Source organism: Podarcis bocagei, assembly GCF_964188305.1.
Source record: "Podarcis bocagei genome assembly, chromosome: 10".
Taxonomy (NCBI): Eukaryota; Metazoa; Chordata; class Lepidosauria; order Squamata; family Lacertidae; genus Podarcis; species Podarcis bocagei.
In genome coordinates, this window is record NC_138135.1 from 61,004,716 (window position 1) to 61,026,438 (window position 21,723).

Sequence of the window (21,723 nt, forward strand, 5' to 3'; positions counted from 1 at the left end):
AGGCAGTGGAAGACAGGAGTGCCTGGCGTGCTCTGGTCCATGGGGTCACGAAGAGACTGGCACGACTGAACAACTAAACAACAACAACACCCTGCCCATCTGGCTGGGTGGTGGTGGTAATGATGATGATGATGATGCAAAGGCCTCAGGTTCAGTTCCAGGCACCTCTAGTAAAAGGTTCAGGTAAGAGATGCTGGAAAAGCCCTCTGCCTTCAGATCCTGAATAGGCACTACCAGTCAGAACAGGCAACAGTAGGATAAATGAACAAATAGTCTGATTTATTATAAGGCAACTTCCTTTGTTGCTGGTTGCATGATTCAGCTGTTGTTGCATTTCTCCCCTTCTCTATTTTTTTTGGGGGGGGGGATTTTTCAACAGGCTTGATGTGATTGTATGCAATAAAGCACAATCCACCAACTGTTTTGAAATTATCAGGGTCTATACCAAATCCATGGGATGAGGGTGGCACTGTGGGTTAAACCACAAACCCTAGGACTTGCCGATCAGAAGGTCAGCGGTTCAAATCCCTGCAACGGGGTGAGCTCCTGTTGCTCTGTCCCATCTCCTGCCAACCTAGCAGTTCGAAAGCACAAAAGTGCAAGTAGATAAATAGGTACTGCTCCAGCGGGAAGGTAAACGGAGTTTCCGTGCGCTGCTCTGGTTCACCAGAAGCGGCTTAGTCATGCTGGCCACATGACCCGCAAACTGTACGCCAGCTCCCTTGGCCAGTAAAGTGAGATGAGCACCACAACCCCAGAGTCGGTCACGACTGGACCTAATGGTCAGGGGTCCCTTTACCTTTACCTATACCAAATCAAGAAATGGGATGATCTTAACAGGTTTATCTTCACAGAAAACAGAGGAGCATATACTGTATGTTAAATGTGAAGGGAATAACTTGATTGAGCACCTAGGGGCAGGTATTGCTTCCCCAACCTCACCCCAGCCAGCAGACTGGAAGCCTAGGTAGGTAGAGCGGATTTGTAATAAATAACACAATAATCATGTTTTCCAGTTTAGCGGGGGGCCTGTTTACAGCTCATGATACTTTTTGCAATGTGAGTTGTGCAATGGACAAGCTCTCCTGTATGTCAGCAGAGGGTTATTTTTTTACTTATTTTCCCCTTAGGATCGTATTGTGTTGATTACAAGTCTTTCATTTGGCCCGGTGCCTGAGGCTATTCTAGTGGAAGAGCCTGTGATACGGCATTGCTTACTTTGGTAAACCATTCGCTGCCCAGTTAATAGCACTATGAACAGCAGTGAGGAAAGATTTAAGCTTTTTAATTTGAAATCATCTCCGTTTTATTCTATTTACTCATACCCGAGATGGTCTTTATTACTTGTTACAAATTTCCGGCTGGACATTCTAGCTTGACCTCAGTCCCAAACTGTCTTTTCCCTGAAGTACCGTATAATCCATTTGCTAAGGCACCTTCTGAGGCAGGGTTGAAGACCCAGGACAGGTAGCGGCACTAACGTCAAGTGAACTACATCCTTATTCAGAGTGATTTAAGGAGAAATGCTGGCTTAGGGTAATAATAATAATAATAATAATAATAATAATAATAATAATAATAATAATAATAATACAGTGGTGCCTCGCAAGACGAAATTAATTCGTTCCGCAAGTCTCTTCGTCTTGCGGTTTTTTCGTCTTGCGATGCACGGTTTCCCATAGGAATGCATTGAAAATCAATTAATGCGTTCCTAGGGAAACCGCCTTCAGACCAGGTCCGGGGACAGTCTGTCCCCGGACCTCTTCTGAAGGCTGGGGGGGAGGGCTTTTCTTCCCACCCCCAGCATTTTAAAAAACCCCGGGACAGCGGAGGACTTCTCCGCTGTCCGGGGCGATCTTAAAATGCTGGCGGGCGGCATTTTAAAATCGCCCCGGACAGCGGAGGACTTCTCCGCTGTCCGGGGCGATGTAAAAGCCCCTGGGAAGGCAGGCAGGGGGGACAAAGACTTTTGCCCCCCGCCCGCCTTCAGAAGAGGTCCTGGACCTCTTCTGAAGGCGGGCGGGGGGCGAAAGTCTTTGCCCCCCCGCCTGCCTTCAAAAGCTCTCCCGGGAAGGCAGGCAGGGGGGAGCAAAGATTTCGCCCCCCGCCCGCCTTCAGAAGAGGTCCTGGACCTCTTCTGAAGGTGGGCGGGGGGCGAAAGTCTTCCCCCCCCCCGCCTGCCTTCAAAAGCTCTCCCGGGAAGGCAGGCAGGGGGGAGCAAAGACTTTCGCCCCCCGCCCGCCTTCAGAAGAGGTCCTGGACCTCTTCTGAAGGGGGGCGGGGGGCGAAAGTCTTTGCCCCCCCCGCCTGCCTTCAAAAGCCGTCCGGGAAGGCAGGCAGGGGGGAGCAAAGACTTTCGCCCCCCGCCCGCCTGCGCCTCCGCCTCGGATGGAAGCGATCGTGCGTGCATCGGAGGAGGAGAAGCCTTGATCTCGCCGCCGTACCTGCGCTGCTTAGCTCCTGGATGCCCGGACCAAGGAGCAAGGCGCCGCCCCGATCGCCTGCTTTCTTCCACCCCAGCCCCCTGCGGGATCGATGCCTGGAGGATCGCCGCCTCTGCAGGGCTCTCGCCCGGAGGTTTCCTTCCGCGAGCTCCAGGCACCGATCCGCTGACGGCGCCAGTGAAAGGGGCCCGCCCACATCAGGACGGGAGAAAGGGAAAGGCATCGCAGAAAAACGAAAGCCACGCCTTGTCCCTTTCGACCGGTTCAAGTCCCTCTCTCCCTTCGCGGAGGCTGTCAGAGTAAGTGCGGCTTCTCTCTCACCGTCTGGGCTGCGTCTCATTCACAACGGTGAACGATGCAGCAGCTGCTCCCGCGTGCGGGGTGTGGGGGGGGGAGAGCTGCACCTCACGGAATTCTGCCTTCCGTGCAACTCTTAAAGGCACAGCGACCCTCTCAGGACCTGATCGAGACGCTGCGCCTGGGGACAGAGCAGAGAGGTGCCCTTTCCCTCTGCATTCAGCACACCGTTGTGAATGAGACGCAGCCCAGACGGTGAGAGAGAAGCCGCGCTTACTCTGACAGCCTCCGCGAAGGGAGAGAGGGACTTAAACCGGTCGAAAGGGACAAGGCGTGGCTTTCGTTTTTCTGCGATGCCTTTCCCTTTCTCCCGTCCTGATGTGGGCGGGCCCCTTTCGCCGGCGCCGTCAGCGGATCGGTGCCTGGAGCTCGCGGAAGGAAACCTCCGGGCGAGAGCCCTGCAGAGGCGGCGATCCTCCAGGCATCGATCCCGCAGGGGGCTGGGGTGGAAGAAAGCAGGCGATCGGGGCGCCTTGCTCCTTGGTCCGGGCATCCAGGAGCTAAGCAGCGCAGGTACGGCGGCAAGATCAAGGCTTCTCCTCCTCCGATGCGCGCATGATCGCTTCCAGGACCTCTTCTTTGCCCCCCCCCCGCCTGCCTTCAAAAGCTCTCCCGGGAAGGCAGGCAGGGGGGAGCAAAGACTTTCGCCCCCCGCCCGCCTTCAGAAGAGGTCCTGGACCTCTTCTGAAGGCGGGCGGGGGGCGAATGTCTTTGCCCCCCCCGCCTGCCTTCAAAAGCCGTCTGGGACAGCGGAGAAATGCGCTGCCTTTCTCCGCTCTCCCGGGAAGGCAGGCAGGGGGGAGCAAAGACTTTCGCCCCCCGCCCGCCTTCAGAAGAGGTCCTGGACCTCTTCTGAAGGCGGGCGGGGGGCGAAAGTCTTTGCTCCCCCCCGCCTGCCTTCAAAAGCCGTCTGGGGCAGCGGAGAAACGCGCTGCCTTTCTCCGCTCTCCCGGGAAGGCAGGCAGGGGGGAGCAAAGACTTTCGCCCCCCGCCCGCCTTCAGAAGAGGTCCTGGACCTCTTCTGAAGGCGGGCGGGGGGCGAAAGTCTTTGCTCCCCCCCCGCCTGCCTTCAAAAGCCGTCCGCGATAGCGGGAAGCTCTTCCCTGCTATCCCGGACTGCTTTTAAAATGCTGGCGGTGGGGAGCAAAGCCTTTCGGCCCCCGCCGGCCTTCCTGGACCTCTTCTGAAGGCCGGAGGGGGGGAAAGGCTTTGCTCCCCACCACCAGCATTTAAAAGAGGTCCCCGGAGATTTCCCTATGGGCTTTCGTCTTGCGAAGCAAGCCCATAGGGAAATTCGTCTTGCGAAGCGCCTCCAAAACAGAAAACCCTTTCGTCTTGCGGGTTTTCCGTCTTGCGAGGCATTCGTCTTGCGGGGTACCACTGTAATTTTATTATTTATACCCCGCCCATCTGGCTAGGTTGCTCCAGCCACTCTGGGCAGCTTCTAACACATATAAGAACATAAGAAAACATCAAACATTTAAAAATTTCCAATATGGGGCTGCCTTCAGATGTCTTCTAAAAGTTGTACAGTGGTGTGGGATTGATTGATCAGGGCGTGACCTGCTAATTGGTTTACGATCCAACTTAGCTCTTTATAGCGGTCCGGCGCGCGTTCAGTCACGCCTAGCAGAGTAAAACACAGCGGCAAAGCTGTCACTTAGCTTCAGACAAATACACAGAGTACCGAATTGTCCATTTACAGTTGTTTATTGCGCCATTTCTCAGAAAACTCCAGGACTTCTCGCAGCCATGACAAACTGCGTCCTTCTCCCTCAAAAACCGAGAGGAACAAACAGAGAAAAACTCCTCCCAGCTTCCAAAGCTGACGTCAGAATGTTGAGGCATCATGGGAACAACTTAACCTCTTAAGTTCCGACTCCCACAAGTGGTACCTCAGGTTAAGAACTTAATTCGTTCTGGAGGTCCGTTCTTAACCTGAAACTGTTCTTAACCTGAGGTACCACTTTAGCTAATGGGGCCTCTCACTGCCACCACGCGATTTCTTTTCTCATCCTGAGGTAAAGTTCTTAACCCGAGGTACTATTTCTGGGTTAGCGGAGTCTGTAACCTGAAGCGTCTGTAACCTGAAGCATCTGTAACCTGAGGTACCAGTGTATACAGTTATTTATCTCCTTGACATCCGATGGGAGGGCGCCACTGACAAGAAGGCCCTCCGCCTGGTTCCCTGTAACTTCACTTCTCACAGTGAGTGAACTGCCAGAGGATCCTTAGTGCTGGACCTCAGTGTCCAGGCTGAACGATGGGGATGGAGATGCTCCTTCAGGTATACAGGGCATTTGTTTGTATGCTACATCACCTGGCTCCATTGTAGATATACTCACCCAGCAGGTCCTCCTCACAGCCCTGTTTCTATGTTTCCACAACTGGTACAATGATATTTGGACTAATCATCACAAGTTTTAATCATGAATAAAACTTGAATACAAGCAATAGTGGGTAGACTATCGCCATCAGTTTCTGTTTGCCTGGGATTTTGTAGACTTGTGGGGAGATAAGAGGATGTCTCATTCTGTAAGTGGAAAGCACCTCGACATTCATTTTTTTTAAAAAAAATGTATAAGTAAATTAATTCATAAACATACCTGATTTCCAGACTCTCAATGCCCTTCACTGGGTTGGTGTATCTTAACGACAACCTGACAAGGGGGTCGGGGAGGAGGGAGAGATGCAAGAAAATGTTACATCATATAATTTTCATATGAACCTTTTTCATTATCAGTTTTTAAAAATAGGATCACATCTAAATTGGTAGGTAAAGACAAAGATGGCGGAACAGAAAATATTGCAGAGCAGAAAGCTGTTTCCTTATTTCCCTTTCAAACAAAAGGGGGAATATATTGAAGACCTTGATCTATGGAGTTATTTACAACTCACTTAAATTTAAGTGGTGGCAAGGATTCCCTGCAATGACACCTTACAATGAAATTATTGTCTCGTGTAATGTTAATGGGGGTTTTGATCGTGGTGGTGGTTGTGGGGACCAAGACATTTGAATAAAATGAGGGCACAGGCAAGGAGAGAGCGCGGCCGTAAGAGAAGACATGTAGATGAATAGAAGTCATGCATAATTATTCTCTTGGAAAGGAACAATGAAAGGAAGACAAAAGAAGCAGCTATATGTTGGCACAATTCTCTTTTTTGCACCTCATGCATACATACAAGCTGAACTGCTTATTAGCTTTCTTCTTCTTTTCCATGAAAATAATGGATTTGGACACAAATCTGACTTGATGAGAAAGAGTTTGGAAATGGAGCATGAGAAGGTCCTACAGTGTCTTTCACTCTGAAAGAGCAGCTCTCTGGGAGTAGATATGTGCTGTGAGGGAAAAGTACCCTGTGTGTTCTGAAGTTCACACTCCTCTTTATTTGCTAAAGCGTGTTCTCCTTCATGGAGAGCACGTGTTGCGGTCGGGGCTACTGAGCCACCCCTCTGTTGCCAGACAGGCTCTCTAAAATGGCCTGGGGCAGCGATAGGTTTGCTAGGTTGCTGGGGCAAAAGTGATGTTGCAATTTTGGTGGGAGGGGTAAAATGTTTAAATACTCTGCACGCAGCCAGGAGCTTTCTCTTTGCTGCATGCAACGGATCACCCGCCCACCCGCCCTAGAGTGACCTTGCTATGCCTGTCATGGGGTCGTCTGCCATTGGGGCAGGGGCCTGGTAGGAATTTTGTCCATCTGGCAGATTGGCTGGGCCAGTTGGTTTTTGCCTACTGCATAGCAAATCGTCACAACTTGTAAGGTTGTGGTTAGGCATTGGTTATAAATTGGTGGAGGAGGGGTTAGGATAGGCTGGGCCTGCCCCTCCCTGGTTGCTGCGGAAAGGGAATTCCGTTAAAGGAATCCTGGGGCTTGCCATCTTTTCGTCCAATCCATGGAATGGGACTAGGGCCGGCAAGCCTTCGGGGAGCATGCGGGTGAGAATTGAGGGCCTGTGACTCAGCTCCATTTCTCCCCGACTTGTTTTCCCTCACTGGCTTTCGGTGGTGCACGGAAGTCAGTTCTGTCCCCAGGCGGGGGGGACAGATAGTCTTAACCAATGCCTAAACAACCACTCACGGTTTTGTATTTAAATAAAGTTGTGGCCAAAATCATGCCAAAAACCTTAAACAAAAATTATGTGTCCGTTGTGAGTTATTTTGGGGGGGGGGTGGCTTGGGGACTTCGACACGCAACAAAATGCTCCTTGTTTCAATGGGAAATGACAGGCCTGGGCCAATATAATGCAGAAGCTCCCTGACGTAAGAGAATAATTCAGATGAATACACACACACACACACACACACACACACACACACACACGGGAGTTCACAGGGATCTGTGATCTAGCTGCACACCCTACCACTGACATGCCTGATGGCCACACCCTCCACTATCTGCGCACGGAACGCAAGGAATGTCTTGCTGGCTGTGTTTGGTTTGAGGAGTGACAAGCTGTGGCGGCCCGAGTTTTAAGGCATGGTATTTCTTGGCTGAACCAAGAGGAATGGGTAGTCCATGTACAGATTTCTTTGTGCAATTGGCTCTTGCACTGATATGAATAAGGACAGGGGCATAGCATGGGGAGGGCCAGGGGGTTGTAGCCTCGGGCGCATGGCTTTGAGAGGGTGTACGTTAGGTACCCCCACACAGGGATCCCTGTGAGGAGAACCAGAGCTTATAGGGTTAATAGCTCAGAGTGTGTGTTGGGGTGTGTGCCCACATACGGGGTTTTTGTCTGCTTTGTTATGTGAGATTACTTTCGACTGAAAGAGCCAGCATGTTGCTGTTTTCTCCTGGATTGCTGATTAATTGCTGCTGTAAATAAACGCTTCTTAGATTAGGAAAGAAGCTGCGTACAGAGTCTTTTCTGCATGCTTGAAATATCTCACTGTGCGCAGTCTCTGCTAAACGCTGGGACAACACTGAGTCGCAGTGGAAGCGTACCGGACATTGAATTTCACAATCCCTACCCTGCCTGCCACTGGGGGTCTCTGGGCCCCAGAGCCCAGTCTTGCTGCTGCACCCCCGGCCCACATCGGTCAACCAGGTTCCCTCTGTGCTGGTGGGCGGGCAGCAGCGCAGCGTGGCCCCAAGAACCCTCCATGCCCCACGCCTGCCTGGCAGTGGCAGCGGCTAGGGTTCGGATGGTTCAGCAGGTTTTGTTCACCTTCCACGCCCAGCCCCTGGACCCACCTGGTGCACTCACGTGCCCCGGGCACCAATAAAGAGCGCAACGCCACTGAATAAGGATCACAATTCATACAAAAGTTTGGTCACCTATCAGAACGCATGTGGAATTCTGGTTTCGGTTTCGAAAAGCTCAGAATACGAGGTGCCACATTTTAGAGGATGACAACGGAGTACCAAATCCAGATCAACAAAATGAAGCCAACATTGACAAAGGTGTCATTCCTACAGTGTTATGATATATATGGACGGAAGTTATTGTTTCTGTTTGTTATTATGGTATGCATTTTTGTGTTTTTATATTGCAAAGCGCCCTGTGATCTTTGGATGAAGGGTGGTATAGAAAATTAATAAATATTAATGATACATAGGAATGGCCTAGGAATACATAGTATACTGACATAGGTGAGTATCTGCATACAGCCTTTCCACACATACCAAGTGTGAGAATGATGGGAGAGGTACAGACAATGGCCTGAGCATCCCTATTGCAGCATCCCATTAGGTCAGACCACCTGTGGTCAGGGGGGTTGGATAAATCTTCTCCCCATCAAAACCGTGCCCTATTTATTTGTTCCCATAGAGGTGAACAACAGCTGTTTACTACATAGAAATATTGCAAGCCAGGCCATTGGTCCATCGAGTTCAGTATTGTCTTCACCAACTGGGAGTTGCTCTCCAGGAGCAGATTTTATTTCCAGCCCTACTTGGAAACTGAACCTGGGACTTTCTGCTTACAAACCAGGTGCTCCTCCCTTCTTTTTCCAGACCCTTTTATGGAAATGAATGCCTTATGCATTATGGAACGCTGGAGGAGACATAATAATTTTCTGAATATTTCAGAATTATTCTCCCCCCAAAATACATTGTTTCCTTTTCCTTTTACTATAATGCTGATGGTTTCTCCTGCTTCTATTGTGCTTTGAGTGTTCCTCATGAAATGGTAAAACCAATGAGAGACTAGGTTCTTTCCAGTCCTACAGCTTGTAGTTCCATTTGTAACCAAAATGGAAAACAATTAATTCAACTTGTAAATATTGTCGGAATAAACCGTGCTTTAAATGTTACGAAGATTGTCATTTAATGGCAAATCAAGTTATACATAATATATACTATGTTTCTAATGCCTGATGGATCTGAACTGCGGTTTACATAGAGGGAGCGTATTGTGTATAGTGTTTACTTAACTGAAGTAAAATTGGTTCTATATGGGTGTTTTAAACTCGGAACTGTGTAAATTGTATTGTTTATGGATAAATTCTGATGTATTGTTTTCGATATGGGCCAATGGCCGCAATAAATCTATCTATCTATCTATCTATCTATCTATCTATCTATGTTTCTAATGTAGGAAGAGTGACTTTTGATCTGTAAAATATTGAAAATCTATCATTTCCTCCCAAAATTCTGTTTCTCTTGAAAGCTGAACAGGGGAAAAAAATCCGTTAACTGCAAGTTTTATATCTTTAGGCTGTACCAAAAACTTCTACATCTTAATGAGCAAGGCTGGCTGTCAGTGGGTTGAAAAAGGTATTTGCTGGGGAAAGCTTGTCCATCTCTAATTTTTAGCAAGTTGACAGCCTCAGTTCTCCAGCTGCAAAGTAGTTAACAGCCTACTTCGTAGAGTAAATTAATAAGAAGGCTTGTAAAGCATTTTGGACACTTAAAATGCATAAGAATAGAGATAACCGAAGCTATGTGAGCTATGCAATTTCATGACTGTACCTTAATCTGATCTTTCTAGGACTTTGATTTCAAGTCTTGGCTAAGCTAAATGGTAATGCTATCTGGGACAAAAAAAAATCAGCTTCCTCAGTCAATGTACCATGAAAGACAATTAGTAGTGAAAGTCAGGCTACTCACGTGGCATTGGTGCTCGAACAAGTGGAATTGCTGGTATCCACTTCGTGAGATTCAAATGTGCGATGGGTTAGATTCATGACAGTGCCATCGGCTGTAAAGTTTAAATCTGTGGCATAAAAAAGGATGCACGTGGCATTGGGGCCTGTTCCATTGGTTACATTTATTGGGGCATACAGATTAGCTTCTTGTTTTTCAACAGACATTAGGTGCCTTCTGCTCTGCCATGCTACATCAGGTCCCACTGGTACCTAAAAGAGAATTCTGCAGATTATTTCAACAGAAAACAAAACCTTGAGGTGAAACACAGATACTGAGTCAAAGCTGGCAGGTTCACGTGCTGAACGTATTGCTCTGCTTTCCTTTGGACCACATCAGCAAGGCTGAAAGGGCATCTGGACAGCCCCAGGACCTCCATACGCACTGCCCAGACTTGTGCCTCAGGGAGGTCACTTTGGCGCTATTAACACAGCAGTTTTTCACCCCTGGAGGTGCACTCCATTGTCTCTCGAGACAAACGGGTGCCAACAACAACAGTTGCAACTGTTATTGCCAGAGTGTGGTATCTGAAGGAAGAAAAAGTTCCCTTTAAGAAAGCAATATATCGCAAAGAAAAGCGTTAAGTGTTTCACTTTTTAATTAAAAAAATTAATCTCTCTTCTTCCTCCCAAAGTGTAGCCATTTTATTTCACACAAGGAAAAGGTTATGAAGACTAAATTATACTGTGTTTAATCAATTGTCTGTATGTTAAGGGACACTGGGGCTAGCACGTTGTCTGGGGAGAATTGTAATGCTAATAACAGAAATAAGATTTTGTAGGAGGAACTGATGACTGAGCTATGGGGAATACTTTGATTTTGGAGAAAGAATGAAGTCAAGAACAGATTTTCAGGAATCCAAAAGCTGCGCCACAACTCCTCTAGCAAAGTTTAGCTAGAAGTATCCCACCCTTCAATAAAACAATTAAACATAAAATAATTACATGAAACTTCTTCTTATTGAATTATATGGTATGCAAAAGTGAAGTGAGTAGCCACCTAACCAGATTAAAATAAGATCCCTGGCAAATGTGCGAATGTATATGATGCATATTTAAATTTCTGCAATAGCTAGCACTGAGTAATCCTGGCTGAGTACGAAGAGTCTGGTTAAATAGCTACCCAGATAAGAGAATGAGAGCAAGTTTTAACACAACTTTTCCTTGAACACAGGTATAACCTAAGGGAACAAATCATTCGAAAAAGTGAAAGCTGTGCGGATTATGCAGGAAGTATCAATAAGCAGGAGATTAAATTCTTGGCTATTTCTGCTAAGGGCACTTTCCTGCCAAATCCAAGTGTTTTGCATCCCTACACAAACTTTTTCTCCTTAAATTTTCTGATTGGCTGCAGCAGAGAGGAGGATAGAGGAATCCATCTTTAGCTACTCACATCTTTAGGAGTGATGTTCACAATACTTAGCACAACATCCTATAGTATGTGTGTGAGAGTGGTTGCTTCGAAGTCAGGGAGAGAGTTTGGTGGTTATGTGGCCACTCCAACTGGATATGCAATACCGAGATGACTGTTTCTTGCTATTTGAACCTATCCAGATAAAATAGTGCCCGCTCAAGGAATTTTGCTGCCTAAAGCAGAATGTACCTGGCACCTTTCTATGGGAAAAGTCTTGCTGCACCATTCAGTCTTGTCTTTATTTATCCCCTTCCTTTCTAAGGCTGCAATCCTGTGCACATTTCCCAATTGCACTTGGCGAGATTGACACCTGACTAAATCTATATAGGATTGCTCTGGGAATCTTTCGCTCATGCCCTCCCCTCATGTTTTTTCAGGGGGCTGGACCCCCTCAATGTTCAGTGGGTGCTCAGTTCTGCTCCTTGGCTCCTTGTGACATCACATGACATCACGAGCATGATGTCAGGATGTCGTATTGGGCCCCCTCAAGCAACTGGATAAGATGGCAACTCTGTTCAGGTCATTGCTGAATCATTTTCAGTGCGTGTGGTGATTAGGTACCCAAACTAGAGGTTCCAGGTGCAGTTCTGCATGTTCTTCACTATGTCAAACTAGGAAAATCACTATGTCACTATTCACTATGTCAAACTAGGGAGGAAGACCTTTCATTGCCTACAGACAGCCACCCAATCTTAAACAACTCCTAACCCACAATAATACTACAACCAGACTTAACACAGACACTGGCACCAGAGCCTGCAATAAACCCAGATGCCAACTTTGCTGCCACATACACCCGGACAACACCATTACTGGCCCCAACAACATCACACATACCATCTCGGGACTATTTAATTGCTCATCGTCTAACATTGTGTATGCCATCAAATGCCAACAGTGTCCTTCAGCTCTCTATATTGGACAAACAGGCCAAACCTTACGCCAAAGAATAAACGGACATAAATCTGACATCAAGAACCACAGAACAGAGAAACCAGTAGGAGAACACTTCAATCTCCCAGGACATTCTATACAAGATCTCAAAGTAGCTGTTTTACTACAAAGGAATTTCAGAAATAGACTGGAAAGAGAAGCTGCTGAATTACAACTCATTACCAAACTTAAAACCATGAAAAGACCTGGGCTGAACAAAGACATTGGATTCTTATCTCACTATACATGACTAAACCATTTCTCACCTTCCCACCCCTTGCCTTTTCCTGTAAGACCTATTACAGTCGTTAAGAGTCGTCAAGAGGCTCTCTCAGCTATCTGCCTATCTCCCATTCCCACCACCCTTCTGAATAACACCCCTCCCCACCTTCTCACTATATAGAAGGATCTGGCAACTTCTGTTTCAGTGTATCTGAAGAAGTGTGCATGCACACGAAAGCTCATACCAAGAACTAACTTAGTTGGTCTTTAAGGTGCTACTGGAAGGAATTTTTTTATTTTGACTATGGCAGACCAACACGGCTACCTATCTACTACTAGGAAAATCATCGTTTCGCAGAGTAACACATAAGCGGTACTTCTTTGCCATCTTCATTACTGCTGTGCTGGCAATCAGTAATTTTGATTTCACAAAAACAAGCCAGACAATGGTAGACTGAAACTTATTTTCAAAGCACAGTATGACAATAATCAAGGCTTAATCTTCTTTTTGATTTGTGCTATTTGATTACGAAGGGATAAATGCAGCCTCTCGGGCAAACTTTTGATTAACTAGCGGTGCGGGCTGGAATCCCACACACAAGCTGCTCACTGAAGTTAGCAGAATTTAAGCTGCACAACACATCATGGCTGCAGTTTTCAACATGCTTCTTCAGAAGAGGAGGACACCAATGCACACAGATCTGGTAAACTTTATATCAGCTGTGGGGAATGTCCACCCTGCAAGCCTAATTAACAGTGCCAGACTTTATGATTACTCCCAAGAGGCCATTTTGGCCATGCCACAAACACCTGCCCTACACCTAACATCTAATAAATCAATAATAATAATAATAATAATAATAATAATAATAATAATAATAATAATAATAATTTATTTATACCCCGCCCAACTGCCTGGGTTTCCCCAGCCACTCTGGGCAGCTCCCAACAGAATATTAAAATACAATAGTTCATCAAACATCAAAAGCTTCCCTAAACAGGGCTGCCTTCAGATGTCTTCTAAAAGTCTGGTAGTTGTACATGTATATGATCATATATGATCAACTATCAGCTGATCATCCAGACTTCTGTGCACAGTGCTATGCAAAAACAAATATTCAGGTGTCATGGTGACCTCAGGTGATAGACAGGTGGGTAGGTCAAACACGACTCAAGGGAGTGGAGGAGCGAAGGTTCTAGTCAGATTCGGTTCCCTACAGCTGCAGTATACAATGGCTCTTCTAGAACAATCCGGCTGTTGCACAAAACTACTAACACCATTTGAAAGCCACAATAAAGATGCTGCTGCTGCTCAAACATGAGTTATCGTCAGCAAATTTAGGAGCAAACATTTCTGGGGGAAGGGAATAATAACTTTGAGAGGCAATCATTTTAGTCATTATGGTCACAGGGAAGGAAAGGCTTAACCCATACACTATGGTCCTGATGGGGCTTTCCTGTGGCTGGAAATACAGAAATGAAATGCAGTCATTTTGGGAACGTTATTTTTCACTGCTGCCTGAGCTCCATATGCATCACTTCCTCAAAGAGTTTGGGAGCAGGTAGAAAGAAAGAAAGAAAGAAAGAAAGAAAGAAAGAAAGAAAGAAAGAAAGAGAGAAAGAAAGAAAGAAAGAAAGAAAGAAAAGCTAGGATTTACCTGCAGATCTAGGGAGGGGTGCTCTCTCTGTCTATAAACCCACCCCTGCTTTCCTCATAGGCATGTGAACCCAGTGCATCTCAATACTGAAGCCCCATTTGACAACTAGTGAGGATGATTAGCATTATTTTGCAAAAGTAAGAAAAAGAATTTTATTTCATGCACCACTCTGAAATGCTACAAAGTAGGCATGGGTTACTTTGTCGACTTAAGTTTCTCTCGGCTTCTTTTTTCCAATCCTAAATTCCGTTCCACATCTGTTTGCAATTTTTTAATTATTATTATTCCTCAGGAAAAATCACCAGCATTATAGTGCATCCCCCCGGATATACACATTTTTACAAAACAGTTTCCCTAATTATATGCCCTTTTTATTAATATATACATGTTTATGTCAACATGCAGAGGGCCAGGAGGCCAGCTGGGCCGTCTCCTTCTAGCCGTCCGCTGCGAAGACCCATCGGCCTCTGCTCCGACGTAAATCAGCGACCCGGGCTTCAAATCCAGGGCACACTATCAGCAGATCGAACTGCGCACACAGAATAGGCGTGAGGCTTGTGAAAGCATACTATAACTACAGATTTATTAATCATAAATCAGGACAAAGAAACATGTCATCTCTCTCTCTCTTTGTCTTCTCGAGAGACCAGGAAAAGGAAAAGCTATACACACAACGGAAGTTCCCAGCCAGCTGTGCTGGAATGTAAACAGACATGTGACACGCAACAGTTCCACACGTCTGCTCCTTAAGGTGGAATAGAAATCTCAACAGTTTACCCTAGTGGGATTTTGTACACATTACTAGGCTGGAAAAAGGAACTACAAAGTTCATGGAACTGAGTATGTTGAAGAATAGTGCTTTGTGTTTCATTTCAGAAAGTTAAATTTTGTAGGCTCACCTTTAAATGCAAACCGAACTGGATCTGTCTTCTACCCCTACTATGAAGCCTTCATTTTAAATGCTACATCCCTTTAGAGAATTTTGTCCTTTAAGAAATGTGGAGGGAGATTCTTTTATTTCATCACATGTTAAATCAATGGCTATGCATTCTTGGTGCTATCTTTTTCTTTTTCTTTGCTGTTGAGATCAGATGAAATCATGGTGATACAGGAATTGATGATACACTAATTTCTGGTTTCTATTCTGAGGGTCAATGAAGACACAATATTCACAGAGTGGGCAATAAATGCAAAAATGAACAAGAGGGAGCATTTTATGGCATAGTTTATATCTTTCTTTCTTTTTAGTGGTTCCTTGAGTTTTGATAAAGGGGCAACAGTTATAACACCTTAAGTGGGATATTAAAATTGAGAGAGGGCATAGTTAAAGATGGCCAAATTATATGTAGCCTATCTTTCAAAGCACTGGCGATTGTCAGAATAAATGGAATGACAACTGGAGATTTATACGTTACAAAACCTTTCAAAACATTTCACAAAAGGACATGTCTTTTCAGGCCTATTGGCAGCTTTGCACAGGAGTGAAAAATATGGGCAACAAAGGCATGTGGGGGGGAAAGTGTCTGACTTAGTTCCATGGAAACTGATGTTAATACCTACTCATCTCTCTGCATATAATTATTGGATGTTACTTGGAGCTAGCTGAAAGCAAAAACTAGGGGATGGGAGTTAATGTCTTTGAAATATATGCAGAAAATCAAGAACTGCCGTGCGCTACTAGACATGTGCCCCCATGACATTGTCTGGGGGTTATAGGTGGATAGGCGAATTAATAGGTAACCAGAAAATGAAATATAGCACTAAATTCTGCTAAAAGAATGCCTCTGCAAAGCATTGTATATGAAAGGGCTTTTTAAAATTCTCTGTAAAAAATAAACATTGCCAAAACAAGAACAGCTAGGGAAATGAGAAAGGCTGGAAGTGGAAATGAGGAGGGATATTGGCTGAGAATTTTTATATGACGATTTTTGAACACGAGGACATGTCACCACATTAGAGTTGGGGAAGAAACTTGATTCTGTTCATATTTAAAGGTAAACTTACCAAGTCTGCATTTTCTGAAACAATTTGCAATTCAAAACACACATATAGCCTTGAAAAATTATTATCCGAATGCGAAACACTTATCTGAATTTTGCAATGCTGTTCTCCAGCCAAGTAATGTGTAGGAAAGTGCATATGCTATGGTAAAGTGTGTACATAAATGCATGTAGTAGTTAAAAATGGCATACAAAAAGGCAATATGTATTTAGAGGAAATTGGCTTGCAAAAATGTGTATATTTGGGGAAATCACATGCAAAAACGTGTACAGTAGGAAAAATTCACACGAAAATGCTGGTGAATGTTCATGAGATCTTTTTCCTTCCAAAACAAAAACTGCAAGCTGATACAGAAACGTGGAGAAGTGAAGGTTAGAAAAAGGAGAAACTGGGAGATACTGACCTATTCACCAATCCCTACTTATTTTGCATAAGCAACTGGCTCCTTCCCATAAGAGACGGGAAGAAACAAAGTGGCTTAGCATTGCGTCTGATTCAGGAATCATGGTTTGCTGTTCTCCCAACAAACCATGATCTAGAGCCAAGACTTGTTTTGGGCTTGTAACTGATTTGTTGTTGGTTAAAGTGAAACAAATCAAAACCAGCGGTTTTGGATATAAGACTAATCCAGGGATCAGGTTTGTTTCCTCCTTGCACCAGTGGAAAGAAGTAAAATATCCCAGATAAGTTAACTGTGGCTTACTGTGGTGAGGGAACTGAACAGCTAAAACAGAGAGAGGGATATGTCTTCCAGGTAGTTACTTGCAATTTTCTTTTGCTTAGCCAAACAGAATGCAAAGTTTGTCTTCTTATTCCTACAAGCTACCTCTTTGTACCGTTAAAATCAACAGCCGAACCTGAAGAGCATTCAAAATATGAAAGAAAATAATAATTAAAGATTGATATCTCCCTTCAAAAAAATGTACGTATGGTCTTAAAGCTAACAATATGCAGCCTTAAAAACTCCAGATTCTGCGGAAGATACCCTTTTAGAAAAAGATTGTTGCATGGAAAGACATGATTGGCGTTGCAATGTATAGGAATCAGCATTTAGGCGAGAGCGCACATCCATAAAAGCGGAGGACTTGAGCCACAAGGAAATGAAATCGCAGCAGTCTGTATGGATCAACGAGCCAGGAGGATGCTGGCGAGCATTAGATTAGAGCCTATTCACAAGAAGAAAGTAGAGAAAATTGAGGCAGTGGTTGCATTTACAAGTGCACAGCAGGCACCGTATTTTCAAAACAGGATTCAGCTTAACTTGTTGAAACTGGAAGGGGCTCTTTGACTTTTCGCAAAGATGAAATGAAACTTTCAGGAAATGTGCTCCTTCTGAAAAATGCACTCTTTCACATTCATGGATGACTTTGAGCACAGCCGGTAACAAATCATTAGATGCCTCTCTGGCTAACGCCATGGCTTGTACATGCTTTGCAACTGTGTAAAGCTGCAAAAAATAACTGCTGCAGTAATAAATGAGTGCGACTTTTCTCAGGTGGGGATCTGGGAAGTACATCCCTTCACCCATGCCTACGCATAGTGCCTCTCATCACTTCCTTGAAAACAGAATTTTGTGTGGTATTGAGGGAAAGCTCATGCTTTATCCCCTGGGGGGGTTTTGTGGGGGAAGCATGGTTTGTGTTAACAACTTTGGTGACCTGAGTCTAAGCTTGTTTATGCAGAAGAAAGTTCTGCTGCCTCCAATGGGGCCTATTCATGAGCCAGTGTGCTCAAGATTTTAATCTTGGCGTGCAGAAAGCATGATGACTTTTCCAAGCAATTTTGCATTGTGAGAATGTCATCTTTGTCTACAGGTGATCGAATCGTTATTTAATATGTGAAAACCTCACAATACTGATGCCCTTTCAGCGCCTGGCTGCAGAGTTTTGTTCCACCATGCGTCATGAGGCAATGCCATCATTTTCTTTTCAATACTGGAATCCGGAGGCAATCCAGTCTGGGCTTTTCTTGTTCTGCATGCTTAATATGAGCTGGCCAAACAACCACATACTATTCTTTCAGGAATACCTTGCAACCTGGTTCAGACAACCATGTACATTCAGTTGGAGTGGAATCACAGTGGCAGCCCCAGCCCACAATGGATTGAGGGTGAATTTGACAAGACAGAAATACTGTTTGGGTGGGGGCAGGTATGGGGGACTCCTTGGTCCTGATGGGGTAACTGTGCCCCTGAAGGACCAGGTGCACAACCTGGGAGTCATTTTAGACCCAGAGCTGTCCAGGCAAGTGAAGGTCAATTCTGTGTCTACAGAAGCTGTCTATCAGTACCAAGAAGCTTTCTACCAGCCTGCCCACAGATTGTTTCATCAGAGTGGTGCATGCTCTGGTTATCTCCCGCTTGCACTACTGCAATGTGCAAATGTCCTTTGAAGGTGGCCCGGAAACTACAACTAATCCAGAATGTGTCAGCTAGACTGGTAACTAGGAGTGACTGCCAGGACCATATAACACTGGTCCTAAAGGATCTTCACTGGCTCCTAGTACGTTTCCGAGCACAATTCAAATAGTTGCTGCTGACCTTTTCAGCCCTCAGGCTAGTATACCTGAAGGCATGTCTCCACCACCATTATTCAGCTCGGACACTGAGGTCCAGCTCCAAGGGTCTTCTGGCAGTTCCCTCACTGAGAGAAGTGAAGTTACAGGGAAGAAGGCAGAGGGCCTTCTCGTCAGTGGCATCCACCCTGTGGAACGCCCTCCCATCAGATGTCAAGGAGCTAAAGAACTACATTACTTTTAGAAGACATCAGAAGGCAGCCCTGTATCGGGAAGTTTTTGATGTTGGACGTTTTATTATGTTCTTATATGTGCTAGAAGAAACCCAGCCAGATGGGTGGGGTGTAAATAATAAAATTATTATTAATTCAGTGGATTCTGTGATCAAACTCTGCACCTGTATGACTGTATGTGTGTCAGGTGTAGATAAGGTGCGGAGAACCTTTGACCTTCCAGATGCTACTGAATTACAACTCCCATCTGTGATAGGGTGTTATAAAATGCCACCCACAGCAACGACTATAGTGTGCTGAGTTTCAAAGCAACTAAGGCCACAGCCACACCATTCACTGAAAGCACTATGATACCACTATAGTCAGTCTTTAATCAGTCCCACAAAGAACCCTGGGTCTGTCATCTGTTAAGGGTGCTGAGAGTTCTTGGGACACCTTTCTCTCCCCCCCCCCACCCGCCAAGCTACAATTCCTAGAGTGGCTCAGCGACCAATCCCTGTTCCCAGGAAACTCTGGGAAATATGGCTCCATGAGGAGAATGGGGGTCTCCTAACAAGCCTCAGCACCCTTAACAAGCTACAGCTCTCATGATTCTCTGGGCAATGGCACGGCTGATTGAAGTGGTTTCATAGTGCTTTCAAAGAAATCACACCCATTGGTGTGGACAGAACATAGCGGGATGTACACCAGGGATTGGGAACCTCTGATCCAGGGGCCAAATGTGGCCCTCCAGCCCACTGTGTCTGGACTTCTGGATTCTGCTCCCCAGGCCATACTCCTGTCTCTGCTACACTACTCAGAAGCCCTGTTTTGCATCTCCCTGAGTTTGGTTTGAATATATCCTTGAACTCTGACAAAGCTCTTAAAGACCCTCCAAGTGTCCTTATTTTCCAGGATTTACAGAAGCCGTCCTGGTTCCTGATTTGATCCCCGAATGTTCCAATTTTGCTTAGGACGTCCCTATTATCATGGGAGAAATGTTGGAGCGTATGGAGTTATGCAAACCCCAAGCCAAGGAGATAAGTAATAATACAACCTTCAGAAGACGTCCAAAGGCAGCCCTGGACAGAGAGGGCTGTCTGAGTATGTGTAAAACTAGCCTGCTGCTCCAATTTACATTCATTTTCCTGTCCACTTTTCCTGTCCCGGAAGAGAATGTGGACCTCGAGCTGAAAAAGATTCCCCACTCCTGAAGAAAGTGTTGAAAGTCCATTGCAATCCTGTGTGTAGCTTACAACTAAGAGCCCCTCATCTGGAAGCAGACCTTGTCTCTAACCTTCTCCTTGCTGTAGTGACAAATTCCCCAATTTAGTATCCGCTCTGGATTTTTTTCGGATGTCATGCTAGGAAATGAGAACAAATGTCATCGCTGGCCTATCCATTTGTGTACACTTTGTCTCTAACCTTCATAAGAGTACGGTGGCATAATGGGTATAAAATCCCCCTTTATCACTGTAAGAAAACCAAGGTACTATCAAAATCAAAAGAGATGCTATTTCACTTCCGGCAGAAAAACAAACAACAAAATTCCAGTGCAGAAACTAGTGCTCTTCCCTTTACCAAATATAGGACTATCGCACAGAATGAATAACAAGACACTACTAACAAGCGTATTTCACAGTCTCTGCGCCGTTCCGTCTACTATCTAGTCAAACTGATGTTTGCTTTCCCCAGAGTAACGCACAGCTAGCTTCAGCCAGCTTGAAGCAGTTCTGCTGTAATTATTTTAAACTCTGCTTTGTTTTGCATGTAGGATTCTGGCTGACCCAGCTGGGAAATAATTAAGTATATTGTCTACAGCTACAAGTTAAAATTTAGTTTCTTAATGTAAAGCAGTGCTCAAATGGAGAGGAAAACAGTAAAAAAGCTGGGGGGTGGAAGGGCCTTGTTCCCTTCCGTCTGTCTCCTGTGCATTCATTTCCCAACCTCCTCCAGCACACGTAATGCATTGAAAATGACAGTAGATGAATTACCCTTGCATCTGTTGGAGCCAAACTAAGGCTGAAATCCTAACCCCACCTGTTTGGGCATGAGCCCCACTGAATTAAATAAGACTTACTTTTTAGAGGACATGGTTAGGATTGTAAGTGCATAGTTCCCACTGAAATCAATGGGGCTGAAGTCAGGATTCCCCATCTACCTTTGAATGGGAACTAAATTATACTGATCGGCAGAGAAAACCAAAGGGGTATATGGGGAAGGGAAGTGGCAGATTGTCTGTCATGCTAACCAGGATGGAAGGTGCAGATTTTCTTATTTGCCCCTGCTGATCTAATTTTTAAAATTTCACACCCACTGAAGCTAATAGATTAACTATGACTGCTACAAGTTGATATAGGTGATAAGCCCAATCTTGGGGCCTGTTGGAGAGATGAAGAAGCTTTAAACCCCATGGGTCCAAGGCCACTTCTGCCCTCCCTTCAATCAACCCTCAGAATGCTCTGTTCGGGTGTCTCATATCACACTAAAGGCAAAGGTAAAGGGACCCCTGACCGTTAGGTCCAGTGTAGCCGACTCTACGGTTGCGGCGCTCATCTCACTTTATTGGCCAAAGGAGCCGGCGTAGAGCCTCTGAGTCATGTAGCCAGCATGACTAAGCCGCTTCTGGCGAACCAGAGCAGCGCACGGAAACACTGTTTACCTTCCCGGAGTGGTACCTATTTATCTACTTGCACTTTGAAGTGCTTTTGAACTGCTAGGTTGGCAGGAGCAGGGACCGAGCTCACCCCATTGTGGGGATTCAGACCGCCAACCTTCCGATCGGCAAGTCCTAGGCTCTGTGGTTTAACCCACAATGCCACCTTCATATCACACTACTGGGGAAAATATCACCAGCAGCAGATATATGCCTGCAGAACT

At 45.6% G+C, this 21,723-nt stretch overlaps 1 protein-coding gene across 1 annotated transcript in view; it reads right to left on the bottom strand.

The window, feature by feature from the left end:
• The window catches only part of LOC308596867 (V-type proton ATPase subunit S1-like), a gene marked incomplete at its 3' end in the record, with an annotated part of 59,007 nt that overhangs the window by 865 nt on the left and 36,419 nt on the right, over positions 1 to 21,723 (bottom strand). Inside the window, exons 7-9 of the mRNA XM_081212173.1 lie at positions 9,855 to 10,102; positions 5,408 to 5,461; positions 3,019 to 3,241 (exon numbers count right to left, since the gene is read on the bottom strand). Coding sequence (XP_081068299.1) covers positions 3,019 to 3,241; positions 5,408 to 5,461; positions 9,855 to 10,102 — 525 coding nt within the window. The remainder of the gene's footprint in view (positions 1 to 3,018; positions 3,242 to 5,407; positions 5,462 to 9,854; positions 10,103 to 21,723) is intronic.